General features: G+C 35.0%; 1 protein-coding gene across 1 annotated transcript in view; it reads left to right on the forward strand.

The window, feature by feature from the left end:
- The window catches only part of MYPN (myopalladin), a 120,310-nt gene that overhangs the window by 24,146 nt on the left and 72,692 nt on the right, over positions 1-23,472 (forward strand). The window contains 2 exon segments of the mRNA XM_074232368.1: positions 3,247-3,543; positions 12,931-13,839. Of these exon segments, the coding sequence (XP_074088469.1) occupies positions 12,932-13,839 (908 nt within the window). The 5' untranslated portion in view covers positions 3,247-3,543; position 12,931.

The following is a 23,472-nucleotide window of genomic DNA, read 5'->3' on the forward strand; positions in this document are numbered from 1 at the left end:
TTGTCGGTTGGGAAGGAGAAGGTACTGCCACCAAAAGAGGTAACTACAAGTTGATGTGGATTAGCTTTTCAGGATATGCTTTTTTATTTGCTTTTTAAAAAATCTAATGTGAATATTTCTCTAAATGCTTCTTATTTTTCCCAGGTCAAATGTTTTCTTTCCAATTCAGTTATATTTCTCTCTTGTCAAATGAGATACTAGATATATGAGTTTTGTATAACATAAAATGCTATATCAATGTTAATTATTATTGTATTATTATTTTTTAGAAATGATTTTCAACACATTTAATAGTTTCAAGAAATGAGCAAAATCATAGCCTCATGATTAGTTGCATTTTAAAAATAATATATTGTTTTCTAGCAAATTATAAGATTTTTAATCTACTGGGAAACAGAACTTTTAAAAATGTCATGTACTAACCTGTCATGTGAAATTTTCTCTTTTGAAAAATTTTCAGTAATAGATCCCTTATGAATTTAAACAACCAAATTGCTTTGAACATTTATTTTAGAAAATACTATTCTATAACTTAAGGAGATATCTGTCCTTCATTCCCAGAAAGGAGACCCAGAGATCACTTTTGTCCCTGAATAGATGTTATGACAATAACATCCTCTGAGCACTTCAGGTCCAACATGCAAAAACTTATGTGCATGGAAATCATTTTTAGAAAATTGAAACATAGCAGGGATTAATTTTTTAAAAAAAGCGACAACCAACAGAAAATCCAAAAAATACGTTGACTTTAATAGCACATTTTTCCAAATGCTGGCAAGTGAAGTCTTCCTTTGTCATAGGATCTTCTGATTCCTTGGCATTCCTAGGGATCATCTCAACCTAAGTCCACTGTTTCTGTAGCAGAGAAAACAACTGAAAGCAAATTGAAGATCCTTCAGGTGTGACCCACCCACTCAGAATCAAAGGTTTGTATTCACATGCTTCTCTCTCCCTCAAAAAAGGTTTACTTTTACCTGTGGGATGAAGAGGAAAAACATTTCCAAGAGTAACTTTTTTTACTCCTAGACCATAGTAAAAAGGGAAGGCAGGGGATAACAGAATTATGTTTGTATGAGAATTAATGAATTACAAGAGGAATCATGCAGATTTTTGAAGCAGAAAATAATTTTTTAAAAGTTGTAAACTAAAATGTAGATCTACAGTTTCATTGAAGAGAGACATCCTGTATTGCTATATTAGCTGATTTGGGTTTATAATTTTTAAATTTTGTTATATCTTTTCTCAGAAAATTCATGGTACTATGCCAGAAAACTTGTACAGTAATGTATTTTAAAGCATAATAGCAAAAAGAGATGATTGGTAAAAGTATTTCTTGGGTTCTTTTTCTCTAGCCCTTACCTTGATTTCTAAAATGATTGTAATTTTCCCCACATTTGCTCCTCTTTTCTGCTCTACTATACATTTTATTCTCCTTTGCAGTAAGTACAGTTCAATTCATACCTCGATATTCTGTGCCTAGTTGGAAAGGAAACTCACGCTGTCACATCACAATCTGCTCTAATAAATTAACAGTGAGTGTGTATAGGTTTGTTCTTTCAGGTAGGCACCTACAGAATAGTTTGTTGAATAAGAGAATCATCTCAACTAGGCTCTAGGGGTTCCAACTTCCCTTGGCCCCACCCAAGTCTTAGGATATGAATCTTTCAAAGAGATGTGTACCCTAAGAGCACATGTAGACCAGCACCTCCAAATACTGACATCATTCCCAGGAACTGAGGAAAGTGGGGATGTTCCTCCCCTGCATATCCCTTAAAAAAAGACCTTTTGAGAAGCCACACTACCTATTAGAAACAGAAAATAGAAAAAAAATAAGTCTAGAAAAGGCTCAAAGTATATTGATTTTTTAAAACTGTAAAATGTTAGAGGTTAAGAAAAAATAAAAGTTGGTTTTCTAAATAGCACAATTAATAAATACAGCAAATTTGAATCATTAAGGCAAAAAGATAACCCTCCAGAATTTGGCATGACTTTCTTAGATTCCCCTTTTATTTTGACTATGTAGACATGGAATATAATACATACATATATATATATATATATGATAAAATTTTTATCACAGTAGTTAACTTCAGTAAATAAACATTTGGTTTCTATACAAGGTTCTAGGAATACAGGATATCAAGGCTCTAGGGATTAAAGACCTTTTACTAAGATTAGAAAATTAATTCCAAAATAAAACCTTAATTTTATTAAGAAAACTAAAGAAAAATAAGAGAATGATTCTTTTAGTTAACTTGTCAATGATCCTTAAATCTGAATTTTCAAAGTTTGGGTATTCACTAAAAAAATACTGTTTCTGTGATCTCTGATCCATTATAAAGTCATGTATTATAAAGTTAGCAGCATAAAGCTGCTATACATTATATACATTTGCAAATGTATATAACAACCAGTGGCTTCAGGGTAACTCTCAAAGGCAGACTAAATTGTAGAGGGGCTAAGATCTCAATTAGTGCAATGAATACCCATACTATAGGATCACAAATACTTAAAGTATTGAACTATAAAATTAACATTATCTAAGAATCTGTATTTTGACAAAGTAAATATCTGGAAGGGTATTAGACTAGGTAAATGACATTTTTTTTTTCTTACTATTTTTGGCAACAAATGTGATAGGAGCCATGTTTTCTTTGATTTTCAAAGCATTTTCCTAAAATATGATCTCAGGTTTTGATAGACATGAATGAGGGCTGCATCCTCAAAAACCATATTTGAAAACATGAAGCATTTGGACTTTGAAACCGTGCCCAAGCAGTCTTTCTCAGCTATTCCTATCGTCATATTCTTGTTTTTCCTTTTCCTTTTGAAAGATCTTTCATTTATTTCTTTCGATGTCAGCTTTTTCAGTCTTTTGATACTCACCTCAGGAACATTTCTGTCTCTAAACTTTGCCACAACTTTGTATCAGTTTTGCAAGTTTATGACTTGACAGGTTCAAGAATGTATGGTGGTTAAATATGAGAAATCAAAACTCTTGAAAATTATGAGCAGAATTTATAATAAACAAAAGTCTTTATTCTTTTATTTCTGTTTTTAAATAAGTGCTTTTTATTTTGACAAAATGTAACATGCCTGTGCCTTGTGCATTGTCCCAAAGATGAATTAATAATATACTTTTTGAGCATCTGTCTTTAGGTGAAATTCTACAATTAGAAAAACTCAGTGCCCATAGGTGCTGATCTGCGCTGGAATCCCTTGCTCAGTCTTCTTCTACCCAATCAGGTGGAATGTTTCACAGGCACATGGTTTACACAGCTCAAAATAACTTGGGACCTGCGAACTGACAAATGCTCTGGCTTCAGTGGTGACAGGTTGTCCAGCTTCTTGCAGCCATCTTCACTGAAACTAAGGTTGTTAACTCCTCGCTCTCTATGGACGGCTACTCTCTGTGCCCAAGGACGTGAAGACTTCCCATGTTTCTCCTGTCCTTTCATCTTCAAGTTCTCTTGGATAATTGGCATCACTGTAGAACACCAGGGCTGGAGATTCTCTTCTGGGTCAATTAAAAAAAAAAGAAAGGTAATATATGGACTTAATTCACAAATATGTTTTGATAATATTTCACAGAACACTGACAGTGGATGAAGGGGGGTATTTCAGAATGTTAATTAATGTTGATAAGATGAATTCATAGAATGAATATTGTTCTAAATAGGTGTGTTGTATCACAGTCAGTAGCATAAAACAAACTAAAAAAAAACACCAAATGTTCTTCAGAATAAATTTGGAGAAGGCTGATATCATCCTTCTTCCCAACCTCCTCTTGAAAGCTAGGATCTATTTGGGGACTAAGGGTAAAAAAAAATCATCAGAATAAAATCAATACAGGTAACACATACATGTTATATATGTGTATTTGCATGCATATCTATGTCTCTCTCTCTCTATATATATATATATATGGTATTAGTCATTTTTCAATGACCTATTCAAGTAATTGTGTAAAACAATATTCCAGTCAAATATCCATTTCCTTCTTAAAGAAAAGTAAATCTAAAATAATGACTACATAGTTAAGACTTTCATTTTAATTTTTTTATCATGTAAAAGGATATGTCTTGCTAAATTTAGTATTGGGAGATCTGCTCCCTGGATTAATGTACACAACAGCTGCAGAAACAGTCCTACTCAAAGGGCATTGCTTGTTCTTTCTCTCATTCTAACTCTTGCTGTCTTTTCATTTCCATCAGAAAGATACTTGACTGTCAGTGGCAAGTGTTTGGCCTAATACATTGCAATATGAAGCAGGAATGAGGGACATATCTGATTTTTAAAATGTTTTAAAAACATGCAAAGAGTTAAGAAGGGAGAATAGACCAAAAGGGGTGCTCTGGCTGCCCTAAGAGGTGAATATCACATTAATACCTTCAGGAAATTAATTAATACCATCAGGAAAATTAACTACTTTAATACTAAAATTGATTTACATCTTGATTTAAAGAAACTCCCATTTTCAGCAAGAAAACAAAAGCTAAAGGAACTAAATTTACACATTTCAACTCTTCTTTGTCTTCTTTTTAATAAGTTAATATTGAGTGCATTTTGCTTTTTGTCTTAGTACCATATTAAAGTGTATCATGCCACACATGTTTAAACCAATCTAATTGCTTTATAATTCTATTATATAATACAAGAGTGACAAGAATTCTGATAAACAATCAAAGTATTTCTTTGAGAAATTTAAAAGTTCATGACTTACAATAGGATTAAGAACCACATTTTAGACATGAGAGAGCTTTTTAGTAATAGAATATGACACATGCAGGTCAGTCTGCTTTCACCCCTTTACTTCTGCATGTAGCTCTTGGCAAGTACAAATTAGAACTCATCACATTATTTTTAACACTCTGGTCACCTTATTAGTTTTAGTTATAATTATTATATCAGTGTATTTTATCATTATTATTATTATTATTATTATTATTATGAGACCAATATTATCATTTAGACCATCTCTGAATTCTAGGAAGATCTTATACAATCTTATTTTACCTGCTCTGATGTGAGTTATATTCAGTGAAATTGTTCTAGACTAGAACCTACAGATGATGGGGAATATCCACTCAATCCCATGAGCTGCCCAAACTGGATGAAAATGTCCTTCACAAATGTTTAACAAAATAAATAAAAGTAGAATACAATATAGATCATATTAAATTGTAGTTTTCTTAATCAATATATGACCTATAGGGATCTGTTTCTATTTGAGTTTGGCACCACTTATCGAAACAACTAATTTCTTAACACTGAAGTAGTGATGTTTCTATCACATCAACCTGGCATGACAAGTAGATTTGGTGAGATTGATCCCAGAAAAATTATTTCCTTACTTCCTTTGTTCATTCAAATCCATTCATATTGGTAAAAGAGACAAATATAATGAAGACAACTCAGTGTTAAAGTCACTAGATGATTTTAAGGCAGCATTTCCTTGTTTTGTTTGAGATTATTTCATATCATGGTTTTTATCACAGAATTTAGTCATTAAATCAATTTTTGGGTAGGGATATTCCAAAATTAAAAATAATAATCAACTCCACCTACCTTATAATTACAGTTCATAAAAAATTTCACTTAATTTGATTAATTCCTCTTCCATGGGGCAAAGTTACGTGTCATTTAATAAGTAGGTCAGTCCTTATTATACTCTCATAAAACAAATCCATAACATGGATCAACTAAAATCAAAATAATATTACCCTGTTTTGTTATGGTTAAAAAAATTTGATAATGCTACCCATTGAAATTTGTCTTTTAATTGTTTCTTGAGTCTTAAAAAGGAGTGATTTTGCGTCAGTCCAATTCAATCTTAGTCAGATTACATCTCCCATTAACTAGAGAACAGAATTCCCCCTTTTAGATACAGACTGGGGTAAATTACATCCACCTTGAAGGGCCCTTAGTGGTCTATTACGTAAAAAAAATTGTGATATTAGCAAAGGAACAGGCATAGAATTTCCATTCTTATGTTACCAAGAACCTGTTCTCAATTTTGTCTGGTCTATGCCCCTACTGGGTAATTTACCACCTTAATTTATCCCCAAAGTGTCAACTCTGTATAGTAACTAAAGATATGAATATGAAAATGACCCATATAATACTATTGTATGAATAAATTCAGAACATCTTGTGCATCTTTGTATGATTTTGCTCTCTTCTTTAAAAAGGAGAAAACTAGAAAATGATAATGAAGAAGTTATCTTATATGCAGTTTGTTTTTGGGTTTTTTTTTTAGGTTTTTGCAAGGCAAATGGGGTTAAGTGGCTTGCCCAAGGCCACACAGCTAGGTAATTATTAAGTGTCTGAGATCGAATTTGAACCCTGGTCCTCCTGACTCCAGGGCTGGTGCTTTATCCACTGCGCCACCTAGCCGCCCCTTGCTGAGATCTTTTTATGACATTTTACATTCCAACCACCACCTAATTCAACATCTTTATCAATTTCATGTTATCACAAAATTAAGGGTTTTAAAATTCATTTTTAATCACCTAAAATAGTGACACATGTTAAAATACTAAAGAAAGAAAACAGATGGCCTTGTTCTTCATTTGATTTACCAAGTTTCAACTAATTTTATGATTTAAATGAATTACTATAGTTCTTTAAAAATATTCCCTAAACTGAGTATTTCACTTCTGGTAACTCCTTAATGCTAATAGAAACCTCCATTCTGTTTCTTTCTGTGCCCCCAACCAAATCCCTTTTTGTTCCTGAATCAATTTATTTTTTTCCACTGTTAGTAACTTCAAATTTTTCTCAAAGTGTAGCTAAAATCATTTCCAAGTTCACCACTTCAATTATTTCTCTTAAGTTAGTAGTCCTTAACCTGAGGTCTGTGAACTTAGTTTTTTTAAATTTGTTTTCACTGCATTTTGATAACTATTTCAATATAATTGGTTTCATTTGTAATTCCATATATTTTATTTTATGTATTTAATGGGTCTATAACACCAAACACTGCACAAAGTTACAAACTCTTATCTCTTTTTTTGTTAGCATTTTTGCAAGGCAAACAGGGTTAAGTGGCTTGCCCAAGGCCACACAGCTAGGTAATTATTTTAGTGTCTGAGACCGGATTTGAACCCAGGTACTCCTAACTCCAGGGCCAGTGCTTTATCCACTGCGCCATCTAGCCGCCCCTACAGACTCTTATCTTAAAAGGACTCCTGTTTCCTTCCAATTAAATTTTGGCAGTGGCTGTCAACATTCTCTGCTAACTGGAACTTCCTCTCTTCTTTTGTGTCCAAATCACATCCTCCAACTAGCCAGTCTTCCCTTCCCCTACCATCCCCATCCTCTCCATATAAAGTTTTTCATTTTACCCAATCATTAAAACTTCCCTCTTTTCTTCTGAAATATCTATATCTGTCTCAAATATTTCTCAAAGTTTATATCCTTCCCCATTAGGAAGCTTCCATTGACTAATTTGACTCAATTTTTCTGTTAGTTTTTTTGTGTATTAATTTCCTCGTCTAAACGTGCTTATATAACAACTTATATTTATCAGGTTTTTTTGCCTTATTTTCCTTTCAAACTATAATAAACTTAAAGACAGGGACTTTACTAATTTATTGCTAGATTACTTTAGTATTATACACTATACTTAATTTATTCAATATGGGTATTTGTTGACTGAATGGCTAAGACTTCTCAAAAAAATAGGCTAGATTGTCTTCAGACAAACCTAAAAAAACAATTTGCATCCAACATATCTAAGACTAGTTGCTATATTAGCTAAGCTTCACTTCTTGATTTAGGAAGAGTTTTTTTTTTCAAGAACCTGCTAAAGACAGTTATGTGGCATGCAAGACAGTGGGAATGATCCACTCCATCGTAGACTTCTAGACCTAGAACTGAGAGGATATTAAAAACATCCAGTTTAGCTGCCCTTATTTTACTACTGAATTTCAAAGAAAAGGAAGCCAATTGAAATGGATTAGTTATCTTTTCCCTAAAAGTTATTCTGCTTGCCAAATATTGGAAAATTCTAGACTATAAAGAATTTAATGGTGGCCTTGGGCAAGCCACTTAACTTCATTTACCTTGCAAAAAAAAAAAGAAACCTTAAAAAAAAGAATATAATGATAGTTAACATCTATATAACACTTTATTTGCATAACAGTTATGTACTTTATCTTGTGTAAATTACACAGTAACCCCATTTTATAAAGAGGTTCATAACATCAAATAGGATTAAATAAATTGCCCCAGGGCACAAAAGTAGTTAGTGTCTAAAAATTTGAACCTGGTCCTGACAAAAAGTTAGAAACAACAAATTAGACTGAGCTCACTGCAGGTCCTAGACAAGAGAGCATACCTGTTCCATCTCATATCTATTTTCTTTCTTTTCAGTTTCATCTTTGAAAACTCTTGGGACTGGGATAATTTAGACCAAACAACAAATTTCCTATTGGTCCATATTCCTCTCAACTGATTTTCATTCTTTTTTTGAGACAATCTTGCTTATAACCTTCCAATATCTTCCATAAAGTTTTGCAAATAAGTTTGTAGTCTAAACTTGTTTTATCTACATGTTTTTCCCTTTTTCAAGGATATCAAGGTTAAGGCATTTTATATTCTTTTAACTGCCTTGCTCTAATGGTTGTTTTATATCAGTCTATCTCTGAGAAATATCAATGAAGACTATTCATTTCCCATTTTTTGGAGCCAGCAACTTATCTAAATAAATTTAGCTGGAACTATTGTAATTACATACAATGTTTTAATTTAGTGTTGATTTTATTCTTTACTCTGATGCTACTTTTTACCTTTTAACACCTTCTACACAATACCTTCTACACAAAGACTGTAGATTCAGAAATAAGTTGTTTCTTGTTTGTTAAGACACAATCAACTTCAATTTTCTTCAAGTTATTCAGCTTTCCACATATTTAATATCGACTGACTTACTACTTGGAGAAAATATTCTTAATTTACAGATATAAGACTTCTGAGTTCTCTGCAAGCCTTTGTCATTTCTTATACAATGTATTTTCTTTTGTAATTATACATGGTATTTTCCTTTTCATCTTATACCCTTCCCCTGTATTCACTTTCACATTGAAGGTTCTGAATATGGAGATATCAAAGTTTGAAAATGTATCATTTTTTTTTCATAGAATTTCACTGCTTTTTCATCCTCTCACAACAGATAGTGATGCTTAAGATGATCCTATTGCCAGTGTTCATCATGAACACTTGGGTGAGATGCATAAGTGTCCCATGAAATTAAGCCTCTTTCCCATAAGCACATATTGAAAACTGAATTTGCTGGACTTATTTATCCACCTAGGAGGAGATCCTATAAAGCTGTTTTCCATTTAGCTGGAAGTTCTTCATATCTTATAGTTTTATTTATAATAAGATTCAATTCAGTTATATACAATTACAAATTTCTTGTTGGACAAGTCATTCACATGTAGAGCACCAGGAGTTGATTGATTATTTGAAGGGGCCTGAAAATAATGTCATATTTGGGACCATTTTTTGCATTTCCCTGGAAGGAAAGTTTTTATCTACTTCATTGATCACTATTGGTTATGAAAAGAGAAAATAGGGTAAAAATATGATTCTTTTCAAGTATATGAAGGGGTGTCAAGTCGAAGAGAGATTATACTTATTCTACTTATTTCCAGAGGGCAGAACTGAGGTCAGTGCATAGAAGTTTCATAAAACCATAACACGGTTTAAAGGAAAGAGTACCTTTTTAATGATTAGAGCTGTCCAAAAGGAGAATGTGCTTTTTTTTTTGAGAAAGCAAGGTCTTCTCTCACTTGAGGTTATCAAGTCAAAACTGAATGACTAATTGATGGGATTGTTGTCTAAGGGATCCTCATTCATGGATCTTTCCATTCCATCACTGAGATTTTAATATTCTATTTAAGAACTCATAAATGAAAACTTAAAAAAAAGGGGGCCGCGGCTAGGTGGCACAGTAGATAAAGCACTGGCCTTGGAGTCAGGAGTACCTGGGTTCAAATTCCGGCTCAGACATTTAATAATTAAATTACCTAGCTATGTGGCCTTGGGCAAGCCACTTAACCCCATTTGTCTTGCAAAAACCTAAAAAAAAAAAAGAACTCATAAATGAGTAACTAAGTTTCTAGTGATGAACCTCTGTTGGCCTTAAGGTAACAGATGATATGGCAGTGTAACTATATTAAAAACTTTCCAGTTTGATAGAATTTGGCCAAATTTGTGCTCTATTCATATATCCTTCAAAGCCCAAGGTCAACTTCTCATAAAATTACCTAAAACTATACCTACCAGGAAAAAAGTTGTATTTTGCCTCTTAAAAAAACTAAAAGTACCTTATAAAGAGTTCGGAAGATGATGCCAGAAGAATTTTATGTACTTTTGTTTGCATTCCAGAATGGTGGTAAAACCAATGGATTAAAGAGTTAGAACATTTCATTTTTTGGTCTAAAAAATAGTTATAGTGAACCCAATCCAATTGGAGTATGACAGATGAACCAGTGCAGTCTGGAACTACTTACTCATTAGGGATAATATGAAGGAAGAATATAATTTTATTCTACATTCAGGGAGGGAGATGTAATGGTTTGTATGAATAAACAATGTTGTTAAAATTGAAAAAAAAATAAAAATAAAAGTACTTGGGTTCTATCTCCAGTCTGCAACTCAAACATCTGTAAGTAGTTGTAAAAGGGAACTGTGATAATACTTACAGTATTTACCTTTCAGTACTTAAAATACATACCTTTGAGGCTAGCAAGTTGTAAGTTGTAAAACATACTCTAAATACTACTTTTTAAAAATACAACCCTATATTTATTGTCTCGTGTTCTAAAACACACAAGGACATAATTGTATTTGTAAATGTCTAGTCCTAAATCATATAAAAGTCTTTTTATTTCCTTGGAATTTGGAATTTTACTTTTCTTATAGAATCTATAAAAGGAGTGGATAGAGCACCGGCCTTGGAGTACCTGAGTTCAAATCCCGCCTCAGACACTTAGCCATGTAGCCTTGGGCAAACTACTTAACCCCATTGCCTTGAAAAATCTAAAAAAAAAAAAAAAAAGAATCTATTAAAGGAGTGAGAATTATTTCTTTGTGGGTTTTAAAATAAACATTTATGGACAGTTTCTGTGTTTATATCACCCATGTTTATTTTCTTTATAAGTTTTTCTGTATTATGAATATAAATATTCACATTTCAACATATGAAGAACAGAAAAGGTAAATATGAAACCACAAATTTCAATTATATGCAACTTTTTAAAAAAAAACCCTAATGCAATACTGCCTCTTTGGAACTTTCACTTTCTTCTTTCTATCTTAAAAAATCATTTTTTTTTCTGTTACATCAGGATCAGTACCTTCTCACTCTCTCCCACAATGTTCCCTCATCCCACTGAAGAATAAAAACATTTTAACAAATATGTGTTGTCGAGCAAATTAGCCATGTCAGACTTTACATGTCTCATTCTGTATCTGCTATTCTATCTATGACCTCTCTGCCAAGAAGCAACAGGCAAGCTTTCATACCAGTCTTCTGAAGGCAACTGGTCATTGCACTGATCAGATTTCTGAAGTCTTTTATCCTGTATTTTTTCTCAAGATATCTATCCTTTTCCCTTAACTTCCTGAAGAGTCATCCATTTCTTATAGGAAATAAGAAAAAAGAGAGAAACATTTCAACAAAACTAAAATACACTGAAAAAAGAAGAATATTAGATGCAATATTCCATATCAATGATCTCTGCTTTTTTAGAAGAGTACACAACAACAAACTATTCAATGTTAGTACCAGTATTTGGATATTAAAGTTTTTTCATTATTCAAAATTTAATACTCTTCATATAGAAATAATTTGTATTTATTTACTTAAAAATCCCTCAATTATCTAAAGTGCACAATGTCTATTTGTCTATCCTTTATTGATGAGGAAACTAAACTTATATACTTTGTTTCTGATCAAAAGATAAAAGTCCCAGTATACATATCTTCTCAGAGGGAGATTAAATATTAAATTTGGTGTCACTTCAGATTCACCATATATCACATATGTAATTACAATAAATTTTCATTTCAATTGAAATAAATGTATGGGTTGGAATTACATTTGCTGTCACTATAATTGTATCATCTAGACTGAGTTTTTTGAGGGCTCTCTTGTTTCTTTATCAAACCTAAGTTTAGCATAGAGCCTGGTTCATTTTAGACTCTTAATAAATGTTTATTGATGGATTAATTTGAAATACCACATAGTCTCAAGGACTGTGATAGTATATATTAAATGTTTAATAAATGCTTGTTACTTGTTGACTAATTTGTGTCCATGTTCCCTGTTCTGGTTTAATATCATGTGGATTAAAATTATGTTGTAAATTATGTTGTAAATTATAAGATCAATGAGCCAGACCTAAGACCTTATATCTTTCTTTTTTTTCCTTTTTTTTTTAAGGTTTTTTTGCAAGGCAAATGGGGTTAAGTGGCTTGCCCAAGGCCACACAGCTAGGTAATTATTAAGTGTCTGAGACCGGATTTGAACCCAGGTATTCCTGACTCCAGGGCAGGTGCTCTAGTCACTGCACCACCTAGCCACCCCACCTTATATCTTTCTGATATAAATTTGGTTTATCATTTGATCAAGAAAATGTCTCATTTGGGGTTTATGTTTTTAAGAATCTATTGTAGGGTGGCTAGGTGGCGTAGTGGATAAAGCACCTTGGAGTCAGGAGTACCTGGATTCAAATCCGGTCTCAGACACTTAATAATTACCTAGCTGTGTGGCCTTGGGCAAGCCACTTAGCCCCATTTGCCTTGCAAAAAAAAAAAAACCCTAAAAAAAAGAATCTATTGTATAATATTAACTATAGACCTACCATTCCCTCCAAATCATCCTGTTTTTCCCTTTTTCTTTTTTCATTTTGTTAACAGCATGCAAGACGACAACATAGAAGCTTCTACCTCCATATCTCAGCTTCTAAGGGAAAGCTATTTAGCTGAAACCAGGCATCGGGGAAACATTGAGAGAAGTCGGGCAGAATCTACCCCCAATCCTTTCCATTTTGGGAGTCTTGCTGGAGCTGCTGGAGGAGGGGGAGGTCAAGATGATCTTCCAGATCTTTCTGCCTTCCTGAGTCAAGAAGAATTAGATGAAAGTGTCAATCTGGCAAGGCTGGCCATCAATCAAGACTCTTTGGAGAGTAAAGCCGATGATTCCCGTTCTAGAAAACATCTTTCTTCTGATCAGGTGAAAAATTCAACTAAATCAAGTTCTGATCCTAACTTCTACCAATATCATCCTGAGACTCAAACCAACTCCAAAGAAAGTACTCAAGATACAAAGAAGCCGCAGTATAGTTCAGAAACCCAGTCTAAAAAAGTGTTCCTAAACAAGGCTGCTGATTTCATTGAAGAGCTATCTTCCCTATTCAAAGCCCACAGCTCCAAAAGAATCAGACCCCGCACCTGCAAAAACCACAAAAGCAAGTTGGATTCTCAAAGTAAAGGCCCACAGGAAAACAGTGCTAGTTTTTCTGGTATGTCTGAAAGACGAGAAAGAGCTTCTATTCCCATTCCCATTCCTCAGGACACCCAAGATAATGAGGTGAATCACGCCCTTGAGCAGCAGGAGGCTGAGAGACTTCAGGAAATTGAGCGAGTTACTAATTCAACAACCAGTACTGATGTCACCCCAGATTCCTCACCTTCATCCTTGTACTATGAAGAGCCCCTGGGACAACCACCACGGTTTACTCAGAAGCTGCGAAGCAGAGAAGTTCCAGAAGGAACTAGAGTGCAGTTGGACTGTATAGTAGTAGGAATTCCACCACCTCAAGTAAGGTAAAAATAACCTACTATCTTAGAAATTCATTTCTAACATTTCTTGGGTTCCTGTTGTGACTGAATTTTGAGTAGGTGGGTAACCAAAATAAGCTCTTGCTATTGATAAAACAGTCACAACTTGAAGCCTGTAGCTATGAGGATGAGAATGTATTCATATCCATTGAAAAGTCAGTGGTATCTTTGTATTTTAGAAGAAAACAAAATTATATTATTTGTGGCTGAGATTTTGTTAGAAGAAATATTGTAGCTAAGTTATAAGCCAATGTAAAGAATTACTATCACATGCTTTCAAATTTTGCTTATTATCAGCTACTTCTAACATCAGGTTAGTGAAATTCCAATCACTCCAAATAAGTTTAATTTTCAAAGAGGCATCTTTATTCTTTTAGACCCCTACCTAGAGTACACTTACTTGATTTTATTTCATTACCTCTGATACTTTAAAGGCCTATCTTCTTCTTTTTTTCCCTAAGGTTTTTGCAAGGCAGTGGGGTTAAGTGACTTGCCCAAGGTCACACACCTAGGTAATTAGTAAGTGTCTGAGACCGAATTTGAACTCAGGTCCTCCTGACTCCAGGGTCAGTGTTCTATTCACTGCCCCACCTAGCTGCCCCAAGGCCTATCTTCTTAATTGATGGTCTAGCACTTATTTAACAAATCAGATATATAAGCAGGAACTTTTTTTCCTTAACTAATGGTCATTTAAAAGAATTATTATAGTCACAGGGTTCATTTATCTTATATGGTATGTAATATTATTTGTGCATTTATTTGTATATGTACATATACTAGGATATAATATAAAATTAAAAGAAATACCTAAATTTTTATTTATACTTTTAGAAAAAATAAGCAAACTGAAATAAGAGTAATATTCCAAATTGAAAAGGTAATTAATGATTAATCTCAAATTAGAGTATACTCCATGTAGCAGGTATATGATAAATATATATTTTATTAAATTAAAATCAGACTTAAACATATAGTCTGACCATTGACTTCTATGCTATAGTCCAAATATAGTTTCCCCAGGGAGTTTTCCCAATCTAGCAATCCTGACAAAAAGGAAATAAGGTTAGTCTGCCTGACTTGTTCTTTTTTTAAAATTTATTCATTTTATTTTAATTCCCCACCCCCAGCCAAATCCAAAAGCAATTTCTACATTTACTTCCAAAACCTTGGGTTCCAAATTATCTTCCTTCCTTCTTTCCTACTCCCTTCCACTGAGAAAGCAAGTTATTTGGTATGGTCATGAAAAACATTACTGAAATAGTCATGTTGTAAATGTAAATATACCCCTACACTCAAAGAAAGAGAAACCTCAAGAAAAATAAGGTGTGTGTGTGGGGAGGGCTGTAAGTGTGCTTCAGTCTGTATTCAGACACCAACAGCTCTGTCTTTGGGATAGATAGCATTCTTTATCATAAGTCCATCAGAGGAATTACCTCAATATTTTTTCCACAGTTGCTTTTGCTAACTGTATTTCCCTCCATCCTATTCCTCCCCACCCCCATTTATTCTGTTCTTTCTCCCCTTTTACCACGTTTCCCCCAAAAGTGTGCTTCAATTTTTTTTGCATCTGACTACCCTCTCAAATAATCTTCCCTCTCTTCTATCACCTACACCCCTCCCTTCCCTATCCCCCTTTCTCCCATCCCTTTCCCCTACTACTTTCTTCTAGAGTTAAATGAATTTCTATTCAACTGAGTGTGTATGCTATTCCCTTTCTGAGCCACTTCCAATGAGAGTAAAGCTCCCTCACTCCCCTTCATCTTCCCCCTCTTCCACTCCACTGCAAAAGCTTTTTTTCTTGCCTCTTTTATGTGATATAATTTACCCCATTCCACCTCTCCTTTCCCTTTCTCCCAGTACATTTTTTTCTCTCCTCCATTACCCCCAAGTTTATAATATATTATAGCTTCATATTCAGCTTCCTCCTGCGACCTGTTTATATATGCTTCTGCTAACTTCCCTAATAAATGAGAAGGTTCATATGGGTTTTCATTATCATCTTCCCATGCAGGAATACAAGCAGTTCAATGTCATTTAGTCATTCATGATTTGACCGTTACTGTCTAACCTCTCCATGCTTCACTTGAGTCGTTTACTTGAAACTCAGACTTTCTGTTCAGCTCTGGTCATTTCATCAGGAAAGTTTAAAAGTCCCCTGTTTCACTGAATATCCCTCTTTCCCCCCAAATAGTATGTTTAGTTTTGCTGGATGGTTGATTCTTGGCTGTAATCCATGTTCTTTTGTTTTCTGAAATATCATATTCCAAGCCCTATGAGCCCTCAATGAAGAAACTGCTAAATCTTGTGTTATCCTGACTGTAGCTCCCCTATATCTGAATTGCTTCTTTCTGGCTGCTTTTTAATATTTTCTTCTGACTTGGGAGTTCTGAAATTTGACTATAATATTCCTGACATTATTCATTTTGTGTTCTCTTTTAGGAGGTAATTGATGGATTCTTCCAATTTCTATTTTACACTTGCTTTTAAAATATCAGGGCAGTTTTCTGAGAGAATTACTCTTTTTTTAATAAAAGAAAGATTTTATTTATTTTGAATTTTATAATTTTTCCCCTAATCTTGCTTCTCTCCCCCACCCCCCACAGAAGGCATTCTGTTAGTCTTTACATTGTTTCCATGATATACATTGATCTAAGTTGAATGTGATAAGAGAGAAATCATATCTTTAAGGAAGAAAAATAAAGTATAAGAGATAGCAAAATTACTTAATAAGATAATGGGTTTTTTTAATTAAAGTCTTTGGTCTTTGTTCAAACCCCACAATTCTCTAAATATAGATGGTATTCTCCATTGCAGATAGCCCAAAATTGTGCTTGATTGTTGCACTGATGGAATGGGTAAGTCCATTAAGGTTGATCATCACCCCCATGTTGCTGTTAGGATGTACAATGTTTTTCTGGTTCTGCTCATCTCATTGAGCATCAGTTCATGCAAATCCTTCCAACAGAATTTCTTGAAAAATGAAGTCCAGTTTCTTTTTTTGGTCATGACTTTCAGGTAGTACAATAATTTTAAAATTCTTTCTTCTGGATCTGTTTTCCAGGTCAGTTGCTTTTCACATTATCTTCCAGTTTTTCATTCTTTTGGTTTGGTTTGATTGTTTCTTGATTTCTCACAGTCATCAGCTTCCCTTAACTCTATTCTATATTAGAAGGAATTATTTTCTTCAGATAGCTTTTGTATCTCCTTTTCCATATGCCCAATTCTGCTTTTTAAGGCATTATTCTCCTCATTGACCTTGTGGACTGCTTTTTTCATTTGATCCAAACTTATTTTTAAGATGTTATTTTCTTCAATTTTTTTTTTTGTATCTCCTTCACCAAGTTGCTGACTTGGTTTTCATGATTTTCCCAGATCATTCTCATTTCTCTTCCTAATTTTTCCTCTACCTCTCTTACTTGATTTTCAAAATTTTTTGAGCTCTTTCATAGCCTAAAACCAATTCATATTTTTCTTGGAAGCTTTGGATTCAGAAGCTTTGACTTTGCTATATTTTGAGTGTGTATTCAAAGTAATTTTCTAAGATTGTATTTTTTTTCTTCTGTTATTTGCTCATTTCCACAGCCTATGACTTCATTTTAATTCTTTGTTAAGGTGGAGCTCTGCTTCCAGGGTGGAGGACACACTGTCTCAAGTTTTTGAAGGTTTTTGCAGCTGTTTGCAAGGATACCCCCCCTACCCTCCAAGCACCTACAAGTTCTCAATTCCATCAAAGGTCTTAGGAGAGGCTATGACTGCTCTTCTGGCACTCATTTCTGCCCTGGAACTGTGAAAAGGGTCCCTGCTCCTTTTCCTGAGACTGAGTCCCCAGACTGTGACCTGGATTGGATCTGAGTGTGGGCAAAGCAACAGTCTTACCTCAGGGATAGCAAAGATCTGCAATCATCCCTGACCCCCTTACTATCTGTGGACTAAGCACTCTGGAAGCTGCTCCTGGGGACTCCCTGCCAGGTGGCTCCCCAGCACTGCTTCTGGTCCCTTGGGGTTGGGTCTGTGCTTGACTGGGCTCCCTTCTCACCCTGGTATGGCAAAGTTTTCCTTCTGACCTTCCAAGTTATCCTTGGCAATCCCTGAGCTAAGAGTCTGGAAACCACCACCACTTCCACAAACCCAGGCACCCTGTGGTCTGTTCCTGGATGGCTGAAGTTGGTTTGCTCCAGAAGAGCCCCAGGTATACTGCAGACCCTTCCTAACCCCAGTGCTACAGACTCTTCCAGCAGACCTTTTAAACTGTCTTGGACTGGAAAATTGTTTCAATCAGTCTTTTTATGAGTTCTGCCACTCTAGAATTTGGTTAGAATCATTATTTAAAAGTATTTGGAGGTTTGGGGGAGAGCTCAGGCAGGTCCCTGCCTTTACACTGCCACCTTGGCTTAACCTAGCTGACCTGTTCTTTTTTTTATTTTTAAAAAAAATTTTTTTTAGGTTTTTTGCAAGGCAAATGGGGTTAAGTGGCTTGCCCAAGGCCACAGCCAGGTAATTATTAAGTGTCTGAAAATTCAGGTACTCCTGACTACAGGGCCAGTGCTCTATCCACTACATCACCTAGCCACCCCCCGACTTGTACTTAATGAATCCTTGCTACCTTATAATATACAACCCTTTAATTTCTCATTGTTTGAAAACCATCTCTAATGATCCATGTGAGAATTTTATTAGGAATTGAAATCAAATTTAACTACTTGGAAATTCATCAAGTTGAAAGTATATACTTTCGTCCCTTAAAAAAATAGAGGCCATTACCAAGCACAGTATATGAAATACAGCAAGTACTTAAAAAGTGCTTGTGGATTTATCATAGGAGGGACAACAGGGAGCAATGAATAGAAGTCTGGACTCGAAAAAAGAAAGAAATGAGTTTGAATCTCACTTTTTATATTTACTAGGTATATCTTTATGGGCAAGTCATTGAACCATTCTGAATTTCAGTTTTCTTGAAGGGTAGTTATGAAGTTCAAAAGAAGATAATATATATAAATCACTTTGCAAATCTTAAAATATCATAGGACAATTATCATCCTTTTCCTTCTATCAGTCCTTTGACACCTTTCTCTCTTTTTACCACAATTGCATAGCATCCTGACATTCACATCCTCAACACCTTGTAATGTAATTCTTCTAGGCTATATTGAATCACAGTCTGTTAATTCCAAAAGGGAATTTTGGGTCTCTTTTTATAGGGAATGGGCCTAGAAAGTTTGAGTGACTCAGACCCATATCTTTGATTTAAAGACAGTTCTCTTTCCATAAATCACATTTCATGTCCTTAGGGAAGCTTTAATCTCTTACCATTACTTCATTTATTTTGAATTCTAATCCATACTATCCATTTTTAGTCTATTTGTTACAATCTGAAAAATCATCCCCCTTTGTAGAAAAATCAGAAGCAAAAACGGAATTAAATCATTTCATATCTTCCATATTCCTTTTGCCCCCTTGAATTTCTCACCCCCTTTTCTTTTTGTCATTTTTGCCCTGATAATTTCCAAACCTTAGTAAAATGTAACATCCTTCTCTTTCCGGAAATCCTAAATCTATGATTACTGGATCCAATATAAATTAATACTTCTAAAGTTCTGCAGATACAGATTCACAACTTTGTCTCCTCAAGTTCCCAATTGCAAATCATAATTCTTTCCTTTAGTTGATGATGTTCCTACTACAGTGAGATCAGACAATCTGTGTGAGCTCTCTAAATTCTGCTACTCAATCTTACCTATTCCTTTTTCCTATACTCCTGTGTCAGAAAATAATGCGTCCAAGGCCACCTGTACCCTTGTTCTTATCCTATTCTTTATCCTTTGGGATCTTGTTCCATTAATTATATTTATTCTTTTCCATCTCTGTTTTCTCCCCACTCTACCTTGAATCATAGTCAGCTACCATCTAAAGTAAAATAAACAACCAAACAAAAAGAAATTCATTTGAGCCCTGTCACCCTATTAAGTTATTGTCCCATTATTCACATTCCCAAATCATAGGTGTTTGATTAATTTTGCCCCTATCTTGAGGGGTCTTGGGGAAATATCTGAATAGAGCTCATATCTCAGTCTCCACAAGTAAAAGAGTTCCCTCTTCACTTTCTCCCCAGGATCTTCCAGAATAACAGCATCATTTCCCTAAAGGGGAAAAAATCTTGGGTCTGCTGAGGAAGCAAGCCCCTATGGTTCCACACTTTCTTTTTAGGTTTTTGCAAGGCAAATGGGGTTAAGTGGCTTGCCCAAGGGCACACAGCTAGGTAATTATTCAGTGTCTGAGACCAGATTTGAACCCAGGTACTCCTGACTCCAGGGCTGGTGCTCTATCCACTGCACCACCTAGCTGCCCCCAGCATCCACACTTTATGGTACTATCCTGAGAACTTGAACTCCCAGAAGAGAAATGTATTTAGGATCACTAGATGGTCACCTGCTTCCCATCAAAAAAGTCCGTGTTAATGATGGAGGGCAAAGAGCAGGTCTGTTGCTGCTTCATATCATATCTGAACCTCCAACTACAGGGATTACATGAATTATCCTTTCCTCCACAAAAGACTGCTGCTGCCTAGGGCTCCTTATCTCTAGAAAGCTGCATCCTTGAACTCTTGAACTCTTAGGGTTGCTAAAGAGGCAGCCCCCAGGCTGTTACTAAGGAACTCTCCTCATCCCAGACTACTAAAATTAGCCACATGGTTCACATCTTTACAATGGCCATCCCTCAGGCTGAGAGGTTGTGACATCATCTTTGCAAAGCTGGACTCACAACTTAGTGTCTATGTCCTCCAATGTGCTTCTTATCCAAGAGCAACCATTCCACCAGAATGTCCCAGGAATACCTCAACTCATTATCTTTCCCCACTAAAATTTGCTTCTTCCTAACTTTCTTATTTCTGTTAATGGTACTAAGTTGATTAAGTTTAACACTTTAGATCACCTTAGACTTACCCTTTTTCTCATCCTCAACAACCAATCACTTCTCAAGTCTTGTTGCATCAGTTCCTTCATTTTTACTCCCATTGTCATATCTCTAGTTCATAATAATATCCTAACTGGTATCTCTATCTCCCCTCCACCCAGTTCATTTAACAATGAAAAAGTAATTCTCCAAATGCAAAAGTCTGACGTGAAAAGAGTGCTAACACTGGACCTCGGAGTAAATCACTTCTTTCTGATTCTCACTGATAAAATGAAGGACTTGAACTAAATGACCTCTAAGGTTCTTTCAGCCCTAAATCTATAATCCTTTGATCCCATGTCTTTCTCTTGTTCAAAAGTATCTCATAGGGGCGGCTAGGTGGCGCAGTGGATAGAGCACTGGCCCTGGAGTCAGGGGTACCTGAGTTCAAATCTGGCCTCAGACACTTAATTACCTAGCTGTGTGGCCTTGGGCAAGCCACTTAACCCCATTTGCCTTGCAAAATCCTAAAAAATAAAAATAAAAAAAAATCTTATAACTTTCCATTGTCTATAGGATAAAATAAACTTTATCCTGACTTTCAAAGCTATCATCAATCTATCTCCAACCTACTTTTCAGTCAATCAAAAAAATATGTGCCTAGCTACTCTGCAAAGTACTGGGGTTACAAAAAAGAGACAAAAAATTGTCTTTGCCCAAACTATGTTCAGGATAATAGGAAATAATGAACAGAGGGAAGACACTAGAATTAAAAGAGACTGGGAAAGGTTTCCTGTAGTTTAGTTGTCACTTAAAGAGAACCAGGGAAGTCAGTAGGAGGAGTTGAAGAAGAGCATTTGAGACATGAGGACAGCCAGAGAAAATGCCCATAACTGAGAATTAGAGAGGGAATATCTTGTTCATTGGAGCGATGAGTTTATATGTAGTGAGAAGGTGTAAGAAGAACGATAAGATAGGATGGGGAATAGGTTATGAAGAGGCAATAGGGATCCACTATGGTTTGTTGAGTAGGGAAGTGGCATGGTCAGACTCAGCTTTAGGAAAATAACTTTAGTAACTAAATGGAAGATAAATTGGAGTAGGGTAAGACTCGAGGTAGGTAGATCCTTCAATAATCTATTGCAATAGTCCAGACATGAGGTGAGGGTCTGCACATGAGTGCTTGCAGATGGTAGAGGAAAAAAGGGAGCATATCTGAAAGATATTGCAAAGGTGAAATCAGAAGACCCCCCCCCCCCACCAATCTCCATCTCATTTTGAAAAATCCTGATTTTGTAATTTTTTTCTGAGGGGGGATAGCAGTAGAAAGTTATCAGTATTGTTTATTTCAGGAGACTTCAACAACTCAAGAAACAAACTTTATCTTGTCTTATCTTCTTTTATATATAAGAGCAGAGGCAGTCTTCCACAAGCTATATCTCATCAGTGCTATAACTTATTCTGAAGGCTGATCAAGCAACACAAAATACCCTTGGAGAAAGTAGGGGTGGTGGGATAAGGGAAGATTTCAAGAAGAGACTTCAGGCCTCAGAACATAAGACTACAGGAGACAAGACTGCCTAGGACACTGTAGGATAATGGGGAAACTGAGAACCTTGAAAAATCATGAGGTCATTGCTGAGGAGGTAGCCCCTATGAAGAGAGTAGTATTGAACTCAGTGCAGTGTAGATAAACACTGGGACCATCCAACAGGTTTATATTATAACTACAATAATTTGCTAACTAGATCATTTGTTCCTACTTATCAATGGAGTATAAATCCTTTCAGTATTCTTTAAATTTCAGCCCCATGGTGTAAAACCCTGGCTTCCCTATCTTAGTTGACTCTGTCTCCTTTAACTATGTTAAAAATCATACAAGAAGGGGTGGCTAGATGGCACAGTGAATAGAGCACTGGCCCTGGAGTCAGGAGTACCTGAATTCAAATCTGGCCTCAGACACTTAATAATTACCTAGCTGTGTGGCCTGGGGCAAGCCACTTAACCCCATTGCCTTGCAAAAATCTAAAAAAAAAAAATCATACAAGATCTTTTGAAAGGTACAACAGAGATAACTTTATTTGTTAACCTTTGATAATTGAAATCGAGTAAAGCATCAAGCTTCATTTTGCTATAAAGGATGTCCAACAGAGAATCCAAGGGAAAGAAATATTCCATAGTGATTTAAGATCTTCCAAATTCTTCTATTTGCAAGTGGTATTTAGGCTGATTGCAGCAAGCCCTGAAAACCTCTGAAATTAAATAAATGATGACTCAAAAGAGTTCAACTAAACTGACAACTTAAAAAAAATAGGTGAAGCATTGTCCAGATTATGATATTAGGTTGGATTGAGAAGTCATACACTTGGTCTATCTCTACACATATCTTGGACATAGACTGTATATGGATGATGGACTAAACCCAGAATTAAATACAAGAATTAGCCAGATTGTATCTGGGAAATTCTTCTATATATTTAACGACCCTGAGTTTTTCCTCTAAAATACGCTTTTTGTTTTGCTCTTTTTCATATTATTATTCTTGGAATGGATGTAAAACATAGAATACTAAAAATATTATAAAATATCATAAAAATTAAAGTTGTAGTTCACTTAAAGTTCAGTGGAATAATTTATAGTGGGTATGAATAGGCAATAGCAAAAGTGTCAATTTCAAGTAGAAAGAGATTCTGTGGACCTCATATTAACTAGAAAACTACAAATTAA

Source organism: Macrotis lagotis, chromosome 4 (genome assembly GCF_037893015.1).
Source record: "Macrotis lagotis isolate mMagLag1 chromosome 4, bilby.v1.9.chrom.fasta, whole genome shotgun sequence".
Classification (NCBI taxonomy): Eukaryota; Metazoa; Chordata; class Mammalia; order Peramelemorphia; family Peramelidae; genus Macrotis; species Macrotis lagotis.